Source organism: Ursus arctos, unplaced genomic scaffold (assembly GCF_023065955.2).
Source record: "Ursus arctos isolate Adak ecotype North America unplaced genomic scaffold, UrsArc2.0 scaffold_2, whole genome shotgun sequence".
Lineage (NCBI taxonomy): Eukaryota > Metazoa > Chordata > Mammalia > Carnivora > Ursidae > Ursus > Ursus arctos.
This window is the reverse complement of record NW_026622874.1, coordinates 67,146,052-67,160,319: the sequence shown is the minus strand read 5'-3', so window position 1 is coordinate 67,160,319 and position 14,268 is coordinate 67,146,052. Positions and strand designations below refer to the sequence as shown.

The following is a 14,268-nucleotide window of genomic DNA, read 5'->3' as shown; positions in this document are numbered from 1 at the left end:
CAGTGGAGGAGCCTGATGTGGGGCTCGATCCCAGAACGCCGGGATCACGCCCTGAGCCAAAGGCAGACACTTAATGACTGAGCCACCCAGGCGCCCCAGAGAAGTGACATTTTTTAAGTAGTGAAAGGATCTCTCTAGGTGCTTTGTTGTAAATTGATGGTGACACAACCACGATCTATTCGCAACATTTAGGACAACAGTGCCACTCTTCAATTCCTTTTTTTTTTTTTTTGAGGGGCATAATATGGTATATTATATTTAATAACTTATTAACAGTTTTATTAGTATTATATAGAGTAATGTCAATGATTTAAAAATCTCCATCTTCTAAGAGTAAATTTGGCCTGGGAAAATTTCTAAAAGACAGTTGGATTTGTCTGTTGGAAAAGGTTATCAAGTGTGATAGGACAATTGTATCAATAACTCAAGGCTAAGTTAATGAAACACATATTTGGTGGATGTTATCTGTTTGGTTCTGAACACAGCGTGAAAGGGGAAATGTCAAAGTGTTTGGACAATCCCAGCTGGATTAGAATAAATGCCTGCTTCTCAAAGAGACAAAGGAGAGTACTTAAAAGGGTGCGTGAATTTCTTTTTAATGATTTTATTTATTTGTCAGAGAGAGAAAGCACAAGTAGGGGGAGCGGCAGGCAGAGGGAAAGGCAGGCTCCCCACTGGGCAAGGAGCCCAATAGGGACTGATCCCAGGACCCTGGGATCATGACCTGAGCTGAAGGCAGACATTTAACCGACTGAGCCACCCAGGCATCCCAGGGTGCATGAATTTTAATGTGCTTCTTTAAATCAGCCTTCTTTGTAACTTCCTGGCCTACACCTACCAAGTACAAACTAAAAACCTCTAAGGGTTTCATCCTAGCTTTCCTTATGGCTTTCTCTGCCCTGAGAGTGTCCATGAGACAGTCCCGGATAACCTTGTCGTCAGGAGGGATCTTTACAGCAGTGCCTGTGGGAAGCCCAGGGGTGTGATTTCCACGGCCTCACTCCAGCACCTGCTCCTGTCCAGTGTGCAGCACTTCTGTCAGCATTTCAGAAACATCCATCCATTCATTCACTCATTAATTTACAATTATCTGTTGAATGCCTTTTATTTGCCAAGTGCTGAGATAACGTAAGTCCTTTTTGGATCAAGGCAGGACACGATGGGTGGATGGGCAGATGAGTAGAAGGACAGCTGCTGTGTTGTGTACTGAAACTACAGAGCTGAAGAGGCAGACCCCTGCTCACAAGGGGATTCAGTCTAGTTATGTGAAAGAAGAGTGGTTAGACGTAGGGTTGAACAGGAGTGAGGAAGAAGCCCCTGCCTCTGCTCCAAGCACCAGCACGTTTGCAGAATGTTGACATGGGCGAGGGAAGGCCAAAAGGCCATTAAGTGTTGGAGGCTGGGGGGCTTGAGGTTGAAAGGTGTCAGAATCACATGGGAGCCCTTTTTCAAAATCGTGTTCTTGCCTTTGGTCACACCATCTGACTATTCCTGAGAATACTTGTGTCCCAAGTCAAGCAGTAAGGCTTTCAAAAACACTTAAATTTTTTTTTTCCTGCTTAGAAAAGAAATGCATATAAAATTTAGAAAATACATAATAGCAAAAAGGGAAAACAATGAGCACCTATAATCTCACCATCTAGTAAGAGAATCATTTCTTTCATATATACTCTTCCAGATATTTTGCATACCTATGTATGTATGTTTTTTAAATGAAAGGAAATTGCACCATACCGTTCTGCAAGCTGCTCTTTAACAATCTCTGGTGTACATCTCTTCATTTAGTAGATTACCACGTCACATTGCTGACTGGCTGCAGCATATTCTATTTGACTATGTTTTTATGTCGTCACTTTTACCATTAAAAGTAATATTGGATCATTCACAATTATTTAAAAAGTAATCAGGTGTGCCTGGGTGGCTCAGTTAAGTGTCTGACTCTTGATTTCGGATCAGGTCTTGATCTTAGGGTCATGAGATCAAGCCCTGCCTCTGACTCCATGCTCAGCACAGAGTCTGCTTGAGATTCTCTCTCTCTCTAAATCAATAAATAAAATCTTGGGGTGCCTGGGTGGCTCAGTCAGTTGAGCAGCTGACTCTTGATTTCAGCTCAGGTCATGATCTCGGGGTCCTGGGATGGAGCCTCGTGTCAGGCTCTGCACTTAGTGGGGAGTCTGCTTGGGACTCTCCCTCTCCCCTTGCCCCTCCCCCTGCTACGTGTGTGTGCTCTCTCAAATAAAGAAATCTTTTTTAAAAAAATAATCAGTTGCTTTTCGCTTCTTATGCATTTTTTGTTTAAGATACCCCAGAAGCTAACATCCTATTGAATTTTATAAGAGAAAATAAAGAAACAAATCCTTTGAATGATGAAATCGACAGTTATTTGAAAGAATCTGTAAATTGTAAGTGACCTTTAAATATTACTTTTGTCTTACATAGTAAAAGATACCATATTCTTATCCTGTGACTGCTATATTTCCACTTTTTAAAAGGTTGTTTAAACTTTTAGAGGTTTAAGGGCACCTGGGTGGCTCAGTAAGTTGGGTGTCAACTCTTGGTTTCGGCTTGAGTTGTGATCTTGGTGTTGTGTGATCAGGCCCCGTGTGGGGCTCTGCACTCAGTGCAGAGTCTGCTTAGGATTCTCTGCCTCCCCTCTCCCTCTGCTCTTCCCTCTGTGCCCATGTGCGCGTGAGCTCTCTCTCTCTCTCTCTAAATGAATGAATGAATAATTCTTTAAATTATTATTCTTTTAATTCTTTAAAATAATCTTTAAACTTTTAGAGGATTCTATAACCTTTTGCTAATCTGGTGGAAGTTAAAAAAATTGAGCTGACTGGCTTTTTCTTATTGATTTTTAAGAATTATTTATATATTCTGGATATGAGTCCTTTGTCTCCTTTAAAGATTGCTACCATCTCCCATGCTGAGGCTTGCCTTCCCACTCTTTTAATGGCATCTTCCAGTGACCCAGAAAGTCTTCATTGACATAAAATGAATTAAATTTCTCATTCTTTTCCTTTTTTTGCTAATTATTTTTGCTGTTATGTCTATTTATATAATCAATTTTAATATAGCAAATGTAATAATTTTTCTCTTAGGTGAAGCTATTACACATTCTCATTTGAACTTTATAGTTTTTCTATTTGGATATAATCCTTTAGAATTCTTAGAATATGTAGAGAGCTGTAATAACTTCTTTTTATTTTTAGTAAATACAATAGTTGATGTCTATACAGTTGAGCAATTAAAGGTAAAAGCTTCGAAGAATGAAGGGAAGGCTGACCCTTTCTATGGCATTCTTTATGCTTACATTTCTACACTGAACATTGACGATGACACCACAACAGTAGTTCGACATCGATGGTAAGCAGCCAGTATTGTCAGCACATTCATTCTTGTAAGAAATAAAGATCAACTATTGTTAATGAATTTTAAGCTCTGTAGAAGTTAAAGCTATTCTTTGACCTAATAATTGTTATGTATTTGAAAAAAATGTATAAGTAGATAACCCATACTGAAGTTTCCAAGGTGAACTATGTAGATTCAAAGATAATTACCTTTGGGGCGCCTGGGTGGTGCAGTCGTTGGGTGTCTGCTTTCAGCTCAGGGCGTGATCCCGGCGTTCTGGGATCGAGCCCCACATTGGGCCCTCTGCTAGGAGCCTGCTTCTTCCTCTCCTACTCCCCCTGCTTGTGTTCCCTCTCTCGCTGGCTGTCTCTCTATCTCTCTCTCTCTCTGCCAAATAAATAAATAAAATCTTAAAAAAAAACAAAGATCATTACCTTTGAAAGTAAAATTTGATTTGCTGTGTTTCTGCAGTCCTAAAATATAGAGATATAATGCTGCCAGAAACTTTTTTTTTAAGATTATTTATTTATTTATTAGACAGAGATAGAGACAGCCAGCGAGAGAGGGAACACAAGCAGGGGGAGTGGGAGAGGAAGAATCAGGCTCATAGCGGAGGAGCCTGACGTGGGGCTCGATCCTATAACGCTGGGATCACGCCCTGAGCCGAAGGCAGACGCTTAACCGCTGTGCCACCCAGGTGCCCCTGCCAGAAACTTTTTAAAAGATATTTTATTTATTTATTTGAGAGAGAGAGAGCATGAGCCAGGGGGTTGGACAGAGGGAGAAGCAGACTCCCCATTGAGCAGGGAGCCCGACACGGGGCTCTATCCCAGGACCCTGAGATCATGATCTGAGCTGAAGGCAGACACTTAACTGACTGAGCCACCCAGGCGCCCCTGCTGCTAGAAATTTTTAACTGAGATGACAGACTGTTGTTTTAATATATTAGAATATTATTTTGGTTGCCATGTCCTATAGCAATGCAAGGGACAGCATTTTAAAAAAAATTATTTTCAGCCACATGGTGAATATGATTTACAACCTCTCCTAAGTCAAAGTTAGTATCTACTTGTATAAAAACGTAAACCCCCCAGGGGTTTAATAATATTAGCTGAAAGATGCTTGGCAAGAAACATCTAAAATGTTACTGTGAAAGTCTATGAATTTTTGTAACTGAAAATTTTACTGAGGGGCACCTGGGTGGTTCAGTCAGTTAAGCGTCCAACTCTCGACATTAGGTCTTAATCTCAGGGTGGTGAGTTCAAGCCCCACGTTGGGCTCTGTGTTGGGCATGGAGCCTACTTAAAAAAAAAAAAGAAGAAGAAAATTTATTGAGATAGTTCTAGATTCACATAGAGTTGTAAAACATAATACAGAGAGAACCTACATACTCTTTATCCACTTTCTCCCAATGGTAACATTTTATGAAACTATAGTATTACACCATAGCCAGGATACTGACATTAATTCAAGTTGGTGATTTTATTGAGATTTCATCACACTGGCATGCAGTAGCGTGTGTGTGTGTGTGCATGTGTGTATTCTGTATGGTTTTATCACATGTGCAGGTTTGTGTATCTACCACCATAGTCAAGATACTGACCTATGGATTTTGAAAACATTTTATGATTTGGTATTAAAATTGAAAAAACCAGTGTGGAGGCTGCTGTTGTAAGTCAAGTGTTTACTTTTTGAAAAACATTTTTCAAAAACTTTTGAAAATGTTATTGTCTTCCTAATTTTTTCGTATATCTTCAATATTGATATCTGAGGAAAAGCATCTGGAAATTACCTTAAAAGTGATCTGTGCCCAGACAGGAAAGCACTATCTTCAGATCACACCCTCTAGTCTTTCTGTCCAAATTGGGTGAAGAAAGACCTGCCTCAAAATATGGAATAGCGTGTAATCACTACTTAAAGAGAGAAGAGTGCATCACTAGCAGTACCAAGAGCATTTTGGGTGTGAACCTGACCAACCCTAGGTTTTTTCGGTTGATGTGCAGAGGCCTGGCACAGAAGCATCAAGTAAGCATTTGTGAAACTCAGGCTTTCTAGGCACAAGACAGTATTCCTCCCTCAGAACCCTGAGCTGAGGGGACTAGGTGGACATACCCGCAGTAGTGAGGAATGGGACGGGACAGGATGGAGGCAGGGCTGAGCGTCAGCTCTGTGGCTGTTTGGAGCTGGGAAGGGGTGAAGGAAAGGAGTCCTCGCAGGAGTAGGGTGGCAGGCAGGGCCGTGGAAATGGGATAGATTGCATGTTCCTTATTTCGTATGTCTGGTCTCCTGCACCGCTCTGAGCACTCTGAAGTTACTCTGATTTAGACTTTTAAGGGACCAGGGTGCTTCTGCAAGAGATCAGGTTGGTCATTTATGGTCTTCACATTTTATCCTTGTCTTTGTTTCTTTTCAGCTCCTGTTGTGGTTATGTTGTAAACGAATCATCCAGCACTTGCACTGCTTGCAACAAAGATCGTTTGGAATTTAAATCTGTTTTTCTCAGCTTCCACTTGCTAATTGACCTCACTGACCACACAGGTACCCTCCACGCCTGCAGTCTCACAGGAGGGGTTGCTGAGGAGACTTTAGGCTGCACGGTAAATAACAGAAAGGAAAATGTGTTTAGAAATAATTCCAAATTGAATTCTCTTCCCCCCAAGTGTAGATTATTTCAATGAACAGTTGATAGAAATTAAGGCATTAATAAAGAGGTCTGGGGAAAAAAAATCAAGCTTGATTTAAACACGCATTGCTTTAATGAACAAATAATTGCATGTTGTGTATTAAATCACAGCTGATTTTGCTGTTGGGGACAGCGGCCAAGGCTGTTGACGCAGGAAAGAAAGAAGACATTTTCTATAGTCGAGTAACAATGGGTAGAACAGCACAGCGGAGATGTTGGTCAGTTGAGGCAGAAGGAGGGTGTGGCGATATTTCACCAGCCAGCTGAGAGAAGTCACCACATAGAGTCAGGACACACGCAGCGCCTTCCGATGGCAGGACAGCAGCAGATGCTTAGGAGTGTGTGCGCGTGGTGACAGGGGCCTGGTTCTTCTTGTTAAAGCCAGCTCCTGCAGTTTGCCAGTAGCCCCCAGCCCCACTCAGCTTCTGGTTTGTTGAGGGGAGTTTCCTGGGCTGAGCCACCTGACTGGTTTCAGAGATTCAGTTTGGAGCCTTTTGACCTTGTCTCCTCCATTAAGAGAATTGAGCGGTATTTATAGTAATTACTATAAATAAAATTCCATTCTAGTGCGCAAAGCCAAGTTTCACATTGTTAAGATGAGTTATTTATATGGACTTTGGAAGTATTTCTTTGATTGTTTTAACCAGGTAAATGAGTTTCTTGCAATGACGGATGAACAGAAAACAGCATTGAAGTGGCGATTTCTTTTGGAAAGAAGCAAAATTTATTTAAAAGTTAGTATATTTTACAGTACTATGTTATTCTATATATTCAAGTAATAAGAAAATCCTAGAGTATGACCTAATAAGTTAGGGAATTTGTTATTTTTAATAATGTCCAGTTCCCAGATATGCAGAAGAATTTGACTAACGTGGATGCAAGATAATCAGGGTTTGTTTGTTTGTTTTGTTTTGTTTTGTTTTTTTGTATACTATAAAGGGATTCCACATGACACCAAAGGAACAGACCAACAGGGCCGCCTGGCTGACTCAGTTGGTGGAGCACGTGACTCTTTAAAAAAATTTTTTTTAAATTTAAATTTAATTAAATAACATATAAGGTATTATTGGTTTCAGGGGTACAGGTCTGTGATTCATCAGTGTTATATAATACCCTGTGCTCATTACAACACATATCCTCCCCAATGTCCATCACCCAGTTGCCCCATCCCTCCACCTCCCCCCTTCAGCAACCCTCGGTTAGCATGTGACTCTTGATCCCGAGGTCGGGAGTTTGAGCCCCACATCTGGTGTAAAGATTACTTAAAAATGAAATCTTGGGGGGGGGAAAATAGACCAACAAAGACAGTATCTGTTATGTTTAGTCCAAGGAGGGCCATGGGTTGTAGAGTCAAAGCTGGTCCCCCACCCCTGTGCCACTCCCTTCCTGCCCGCAAAGCAGTGCTCCTCACTTCATGAGTAATATCAGGTGGCACAGTCACATGCGTGGATGCAGGGGAGAGACAGACTGGGTTTGAATCCCCGGCTCCACCACTCCTCAGCCTCTGTGACCTTCTAGAGCTCTGTGGTCCCGCCTCTCCAGTTGGAGCAGCACTGGCAACACTTCAGTGTGGGGGTCATAGCATCTTAGTATTAAAGGTGTAAAAACGGAGTGAGACAAACTCCTTTTGTTTTGCAAATGTGGAAAATGGGACCAAGAAATGTTGCTACTTGTGCAAAGTCACAGGTGAGATGGGCTACAGCCTACGCTCGCTCTCTCCTATCAGTCTCAAATGTTTTCTCCTTTACACTCTTAAAAGTTTTCAAGCTCTTGTTTAAGAGAGTTATATCTGCTGGTATTTACTGCACTAGAACATGACATTGAGAATAATTAAAAACCTGTCCATGAGCCCACATTCCATTAACAGTCAGCAATGATATTATTTCATGTCCCACAGCCTCTAGAAAACCACAGTGTGTTTTGCCCAAGAGTGAGGGTGAGAAAGGCAGACGGCATCTTAGTACAACCACGAACATAGTTGTGATCTCCTGGGTCCTCTGAATAGTCTTGGGGAGCACTGCACCTGCTCCAGCTAAGCCTCAGAGACAGGTGTGCCCATTTCCCATGGCTTCCTTCCTTGGGGCCTTAAGCACATCCGAGTAGGCTGCAGACATGGAGTTACCTACGGCCTCACTGATATTTCCAGCACATTAGTTTGAGGCCTCTTCATTGCTAGGCTGAAGGGGGGAAATTGCAGTAATACACTGGATCTCTTCCACCGTTGGCATGGATCCATCTACATACTGTCATGTCCCAAATCGGAATATACTCAGATCTTTGACCAACTTTGTTTTTCCTCCAAACAAGAGGTACCAGTTGCTAATGAGTTTGATCAATTTAAATTCATGGCAAGTTACTTATAGTTTCCCTAACTTGATCCAAACATAACAATAAATTGCTCTCAAAAAAGGGACATTGTACCTTTCCAAAGGACATGTTTAAAAGGTATTTAAGTCAGGGGTGCCTGGGTGGCTCAGTTGGTTGAACACCTGCTTTTGGCTCGGGCCGTGAACCCGGGGTCCTGGGATTGAGCCCCACGTCAGGCTCCCTGCTCAGTGGGGAGCCTGCTTCTCTCTCTCCTCCCCCCTCATGCTCTCTCTCGCTATCTCTATCTCTCTCTCTCAAATAAATAAATAAAATCTTAAAAAAAATAAAAGGTATTTAAGTCAGATTTAACAGATTTTAAGCAGATATAAAAGGATTCTCACAAAATATAGTAAAGATTATGGGACTCTAACAACAATTTCAATTATTTTAACTGATTTAAAATAGAACAAGTAACTTAAAAAGTAAGAACTCACGTTTTTCTGCTAATATAACAAAAAACAAAGTATTGCTATAGAGATGGGCCATTTTGTATGTTTATCATATTTCAGTTAAAAACAATGGCTATTTAAAATGGCTCAGCTGGAGGGATTTCAAAGCAAGGTATTTTAATATATTTTTTTAAAGATTGATTTATTTGTTAGAGAGAGAGAACATGAGTTGGGGGAGGGACCGAGAGAGAAAGAGAGTCTTAAGCAGACTCCCCTCTGAGTGGAGCCCAACATGAGGCTTGATTCCAGGACCAAAAGATCATGACCTGAGCTGAAACCAAGAGTCTGACGCTCAACCGACTGAGCCACCCAGGTGCCCCAGTATTTTAATGTTTTGAAATACATGGTGACATGAACACAAGTCCTTGTATGTCTGATATTAGTGTCAAAGAATGCTTTCGGAAAAGGGTAAAACCATGACTCTCATATAGAAATAAAATGAACGTGTCGAAGATTTAATTCGTTAATCAGTGAAGAAATTAGGAAGGGGTTCTTAAAAAATGAATTCAAAGAAGAATTGGAAGAGTGAACACAGAGGCTGACAGTCAGCAGTGCTGAACTGGGGTTATCTGGAGATGGCAAAACCCTCTTCCACAGGGCAGAGCTGACTGCATCGTCACACAGACAGGATTCCTTTGGATTCCCCTGAGTGGGACTCCTATTTGTATCATTATCTGTTCTCTACAACATGCTGTTGAAAACAGCTCAGCCATGGCCACGAAAGGGGCTGAGCCCTGCAGAATGAGGCCACCCAGACTGTGGGAGGAGCGCTCCACTGAAAGATGCCCATTTATCCTCTTTGCCCACCTCAGCCTTTCACAGTGTTTCGTGACATTTGTCTGTGTTTTCCTGTTAGTTTCTGGAATTAGCATAGCCAGCTGACATGCCCTTCCACTCTATGTTAAATAAAACATTGGTGAAAGTGCTCTGTTAAATGTCAAGAACAAGATGTCATTATTAACAAAGTGCATCATTACATCCCCAGAGCCTAACAGACTTACGTTACTACCACGGGTTAACGCCTGTCACAGCTGCTAGTTTGAACACACTTTATTTTTACATATTATTTCTTTATTTGTTAATTTGTTATCTTTACACCCAACGTGGGGCTCGAACTCACAACCGGGAGATTGAGAGTGGTATGCTCTTCCGACGGAGCCAGGCCAGCACCCCTTGAGCACACTTTAAACCCTTCTTTTGTAGGTGTTGGATTTGAAACTCCAACTTTCCTACCAAAGAGAAATGTCATGAGAAAAATATTGAGTTTTACAAAATCGCTGTCTGGAGGCAGACCTGTAAATTCTCTCCCGAACTTCTCCTGATGTGAACTCTCTCCATTGTCTTACAACTGGCACTAGAATTATGCTCCCACCTGCAAAACAGCTCATGGTGGTTCTCCACTGCATTCTCTGTTGTGGTCAGTGGTTTTCAACTTTATATACAATGTGATTTTTTTTTAAATTAACTCCTCCTCTCTCTTTTCTCCCTACAGTTTTTTTTATCACATAGAGCAAGGGGTGGATTGAGAATTAGTGTGCTCTCATGTAAGCTTGCAGACCCTATTGAGGCCAGTAGGAACTTGTCTAGACAAGGAAATATTTAAAACAAGATACTTTAAACTCTGGACAAGAATATGCGTTTCAACTCTCTTGAAAGTCGACAATGAGTTTGAAAATTATGGATAAAATTGTATTTTGTTCAAAGGTGGTAAAAATGTTTCTATAAATTGTTACTACGTTTCCTTCTGGAGTTGGTTGGGGGTAAGTCTTAAAATCTCTCATCTGCCCCAGCTCCTTTCTTAGGCCTTTTCTACCAACTTTGCCCTCTCTTGCCAAGTTGAAAGATGTTGTGTGAATTAATAAACGAGTTTAATCTTCCCCACAGATATCCATGATTTCTTTTCTTAAGCCCCTTTCCTCTTTGTCTTGTTTCCCTGGAGAAAGATGGGAACCTCCAAAAATGACCTCCCTAGAGTTTGGTGGTAGCTGAAACTGCTCTCCAGGAGCTGGTGGGGCACAGGCGAGGGCTTCTCTGCGGCGCAGGGTGGGAACAGCGGAAGTCCTCGGGCAGTGCTGGGCAGCAGCTTTGAACACTGAAGAACACCTCTGAACCTTGCCTTCTCTGATGACACATGGGGCCACCGAGCGCTTCTGAAGGCTGGCTGACTCAGGGGTGATATTTGTGAGTCTGAATCAACTGGGAGGAGACCAGCCTCAAAAGATCTAGGAGTGGCACCAGTCTGGGACCTGCAAGGGCAGGGCTGCTCAGACAGGATGCCAGCCCCCACTCCACCCGCCCGCACTGGCCAAAGCCCTGGAGCGCGTGCTCAGCCCCACACCATTTCGAGTGACTTGCTGCAGGGCACAGGCCTATCGGCGTGGTCAGTGCTGGCCTGAGGTCTGGGGGGTTTGGCATTTCCAGAACCCACCACAGGAGCGAAAAAGAGTAAGTATCTGAAACTCTTACAAAGCTGGTGTTGGGAGATAAACTTGTCAGTAGCATTGTCTCTGGCTTTTACCATAGGTATCCATGGTGGAGAGGCATGAGTGGCCCCTAGTGTGTCTGGATTGTGGTAATAATCAAGGCAATGGAGGACTTGACCTAGGTGTGCAGACAGGGGGTGTGCCCGATGAAGAGCTTCCTTCCTCACTCCCCTGGAGCAGGGTATGGGTGTGTTAAGCAAGGTGACTCCAGAAGTTGGACTGAGAAAGAAGGCGGGAGAGTGGTGGAGGGGGAAGGTTCAGGCTGGGGAGGAGAGAGAAGTGAGGGTGCCTGCCTGTGGCCACATGACACTCTCTTGATAAAGCAAGAGTGGGTGTCCAAGAGCACCAGAGAGCAGGAAGGCCACCTGGCCCGGATGGTGTGTCAGGAACGGCTCTGCTAGGCCTTCTGGTGCCCTGACCTCTGGCAGCAGGTCCCAAAGCACCAATGCCTGGACCACAGGAGCCGGTACCAGCCCTACTGTCCAGGGGCCTCAGCTGCCCACTGGCCTCAGGAGCATAATACAGATGCCTAATACAGGCATTCTCAAATTAGACTTGTATGTCATACCCAGTGTTCCCCAGCCACAGTCTGTGGGCCCTAAGAGGGCAGCAGAGGGCTCTGAATGGCCTCTTCACTTCTACCTTGCTGACCTTTCAGTCCACCAGCACTTAACCAAGGAAACCCGATGCCCATCCCTGGAGGGGCCCCCTGATTGCTGATTTCATCTGATGCCATAGGAATCCACAGGGCTGGGTGTCAGGCCACACTGAATCAAAGGGGCTTCCCAAAGTTTAACTTACACATTTATGAAATGAAGATGACAAATTGGTTGGTATCTAATATTTGGTTGTAGATTAGCTAGAATTCACGCACTTGAAGGCATAAAGGAAGAAGCATCCCGTTCTGCCACTACGGAATACAGAGTCCCTGTCCAGCACCTCCACTTCCCACTGCTCTCCGGAAGCTGCTTTTCCTGGTCCTGGCATCTTCCCATCTGCAGGTTTGCTTTGCTTTATGTAAATAGTGTGGTGACTGTATGATTTTTCCTAATCTACTAGTGGTTGCTTTCAGTAAGATTCTCCCTTCCTAATTCTGCTGTGCACGTGGCAGAATATGTGATACACATCACATAAAATTGACCATTTTAACCATTTTAGGTATACAATTGAGTGGCCTTAAATGCATTCACAGTGTTGTACAACCATCACCACGTCCATCTCCAGAAAGTTTTCATCTTCCCAAACTGACACTTTGTCTCCATTAGATATTGCTCTCCATTTCTGCTTCTCCAGCCCCTGGTAACCTTTGATCGGCTTCCTGCCCATGAGCTTGACGACTCTGGGTACTTCATAGGATACGTGACCTTTTGTGTCTGGCTTCTTTCTCTGAGCATGTGTTCGAGGTTCACCCACGTCACAGCAGCTGTCAGTGCGTCCTTCTTTCTTGCGCTGTGTTTGTTCACCCATTCATCTGTCTGTGGACGTCTGCACTGTTTCCACCTTTTGGTTCATGTGATCAGCCAGTCACAGCTGCTGGGAGCACACGCTTACAAGTGCCCTCATGTTTGTGTGTCTTTCCTGTCGTACGTATTCATCTTTCTTTGTTAAAACATGCAGTTTATAAGTGCAGGTTACCCTATAATCTGCATTTACACTTAATACTTTGTAATAAACTTTTTTACATTACTCAATATTTGACCTAATTTAATGGCTGTATATCATTTCATTATATGAACATAGGGTAGTGAATGTAATCAATCCAATACTGTTAGACATTTAAGATGTTCCCCATTTTTTGCTATTGGAAACAGCTGTAGCTAAATTTTTGTCCACATTCTTAATTATTTCCTTGGGATAAGTTTCTGGACATTAAATTGCTACAATAATATTAATAGCTAACATTATTGAGTGCTTTCCATGTGACAGACACTGTAATAAACAGTACTGAATTTATTATTTTATTATTATTTTTGAAGATTTTATTTATTTATGTGACAGAGAGAGCACAAGCAGGGGGAGCGGCAAAGAGAGGGAGAAGCAGGCTCCCCACTGAGCAGGGAGTTGGACATGGGGCTCGATCTCAGGACCCTGGGATGACGATCCAAGCCAAAGGCAGATACTTAACCAACTGTGCCACCCAGGCGTCCCTAGTACTCAGTGTATACAAGGGCTGTCTGTTTGCCCATTTTACAGATGGGACCTGCAGGTCCAGCGGCAGGAGCTGGAAATGGAGGTGGTTGTGCGGGTAGGCTCTGTCACTGCAGGCTCACACTCCATGTGCTGCCTGCAGGATGCTCTCTCGCTCTGAGCTTCTCCATCTGTGGTTCTCCTTTTGTAAACGGGGGTAACAATGCCATCTTCTCTTGGTGACTGTCAAGACTGAGTACATCCACGTATGTCAAGTGCTTGGACTCATGCACCCAGTACCTGATCAGGGAGTATGTTATTGTGAATATTGAAGGATAGCAGTTTCACAGTCTCTCATATTTGGCAATATTTTTGTTGTGTGAATCCTATTCTGCTTTTATAGTTTGATTTTTTTTTTTATAGGTGAACTTTTTTTTTTTTTTTAAGTAGGCTCCACACCCAAGGTGCGGCTTGAACTCATGACCCCGAGATTAAGAGTTGTGTGCTCGGGGCGCCTGGGTGGATCAGTCGGTTGAGCGTCCAACTCTTGGTTTTGGTCATGTCATGATCTCAGGATCTTGAGATCAAGCCCTGTGTTGGGCTCAGTGCTGAGTGCAGAGTCAGCTTGAGATTCTCTCTAAGTCTTAAAAAAAAAAAAAAAAAGAAGTCATGTGCTCTACCAACTGGGCCAGCCAGGCACCCCTATAGTTGAATTATTATACTTACAATTACTTTACTTTTTCCCTTTAAATCATATGAAGGTTTTTAGCATATTTGAATTAATCATATTGAAAAGAAGTATAAAACTACC

The 14,268-nt window shown here is 42.9% G+C and overlaps 1 protein-coding gene across 3 annotated transcripts in view; it reads left to right on the top strand.

Moving 5' to 3' along the window:
• The window catches only part of MEIOB (meiosis specific with OB-fold), a 30,522-nt gene extending 19,798 nt beyond the window's left edge, over nt 1–10,724 (top strand). The window contains exons 10-14 of one of the 3 annotated variants that reach the window (XM_026484967.4): nt 2,301–2,402; nt 3,210–3,363; nt 5,762–5,945; nt 6,679–6,765; nt 6,971–10,724. In XM_026484967.4, coding sequence (XP_026340752.1) covers nt 2,301–2,402; nt 3,210–3,363; nt 5,762–5,945; nt 6,679–6,765; nt 6,971–7,048 — 605 coding nt within the window. In that variant the 3' untranslated portion in view covers nt 7,049–10,724. Of the gene's footprint in view, nt 1–2,300; nt 2,403–3,209; nt 3,364–5,761; nt 5,946–6,678 lie in introns of all 3 variants that reach the window. The other 2 variants (XM_057315534.1, XM_057315535.1) reach the window with 2 other exon arrangements.
• Nucleotides 10,725–14,268: the final 3,544 nt, after the last annotated feature.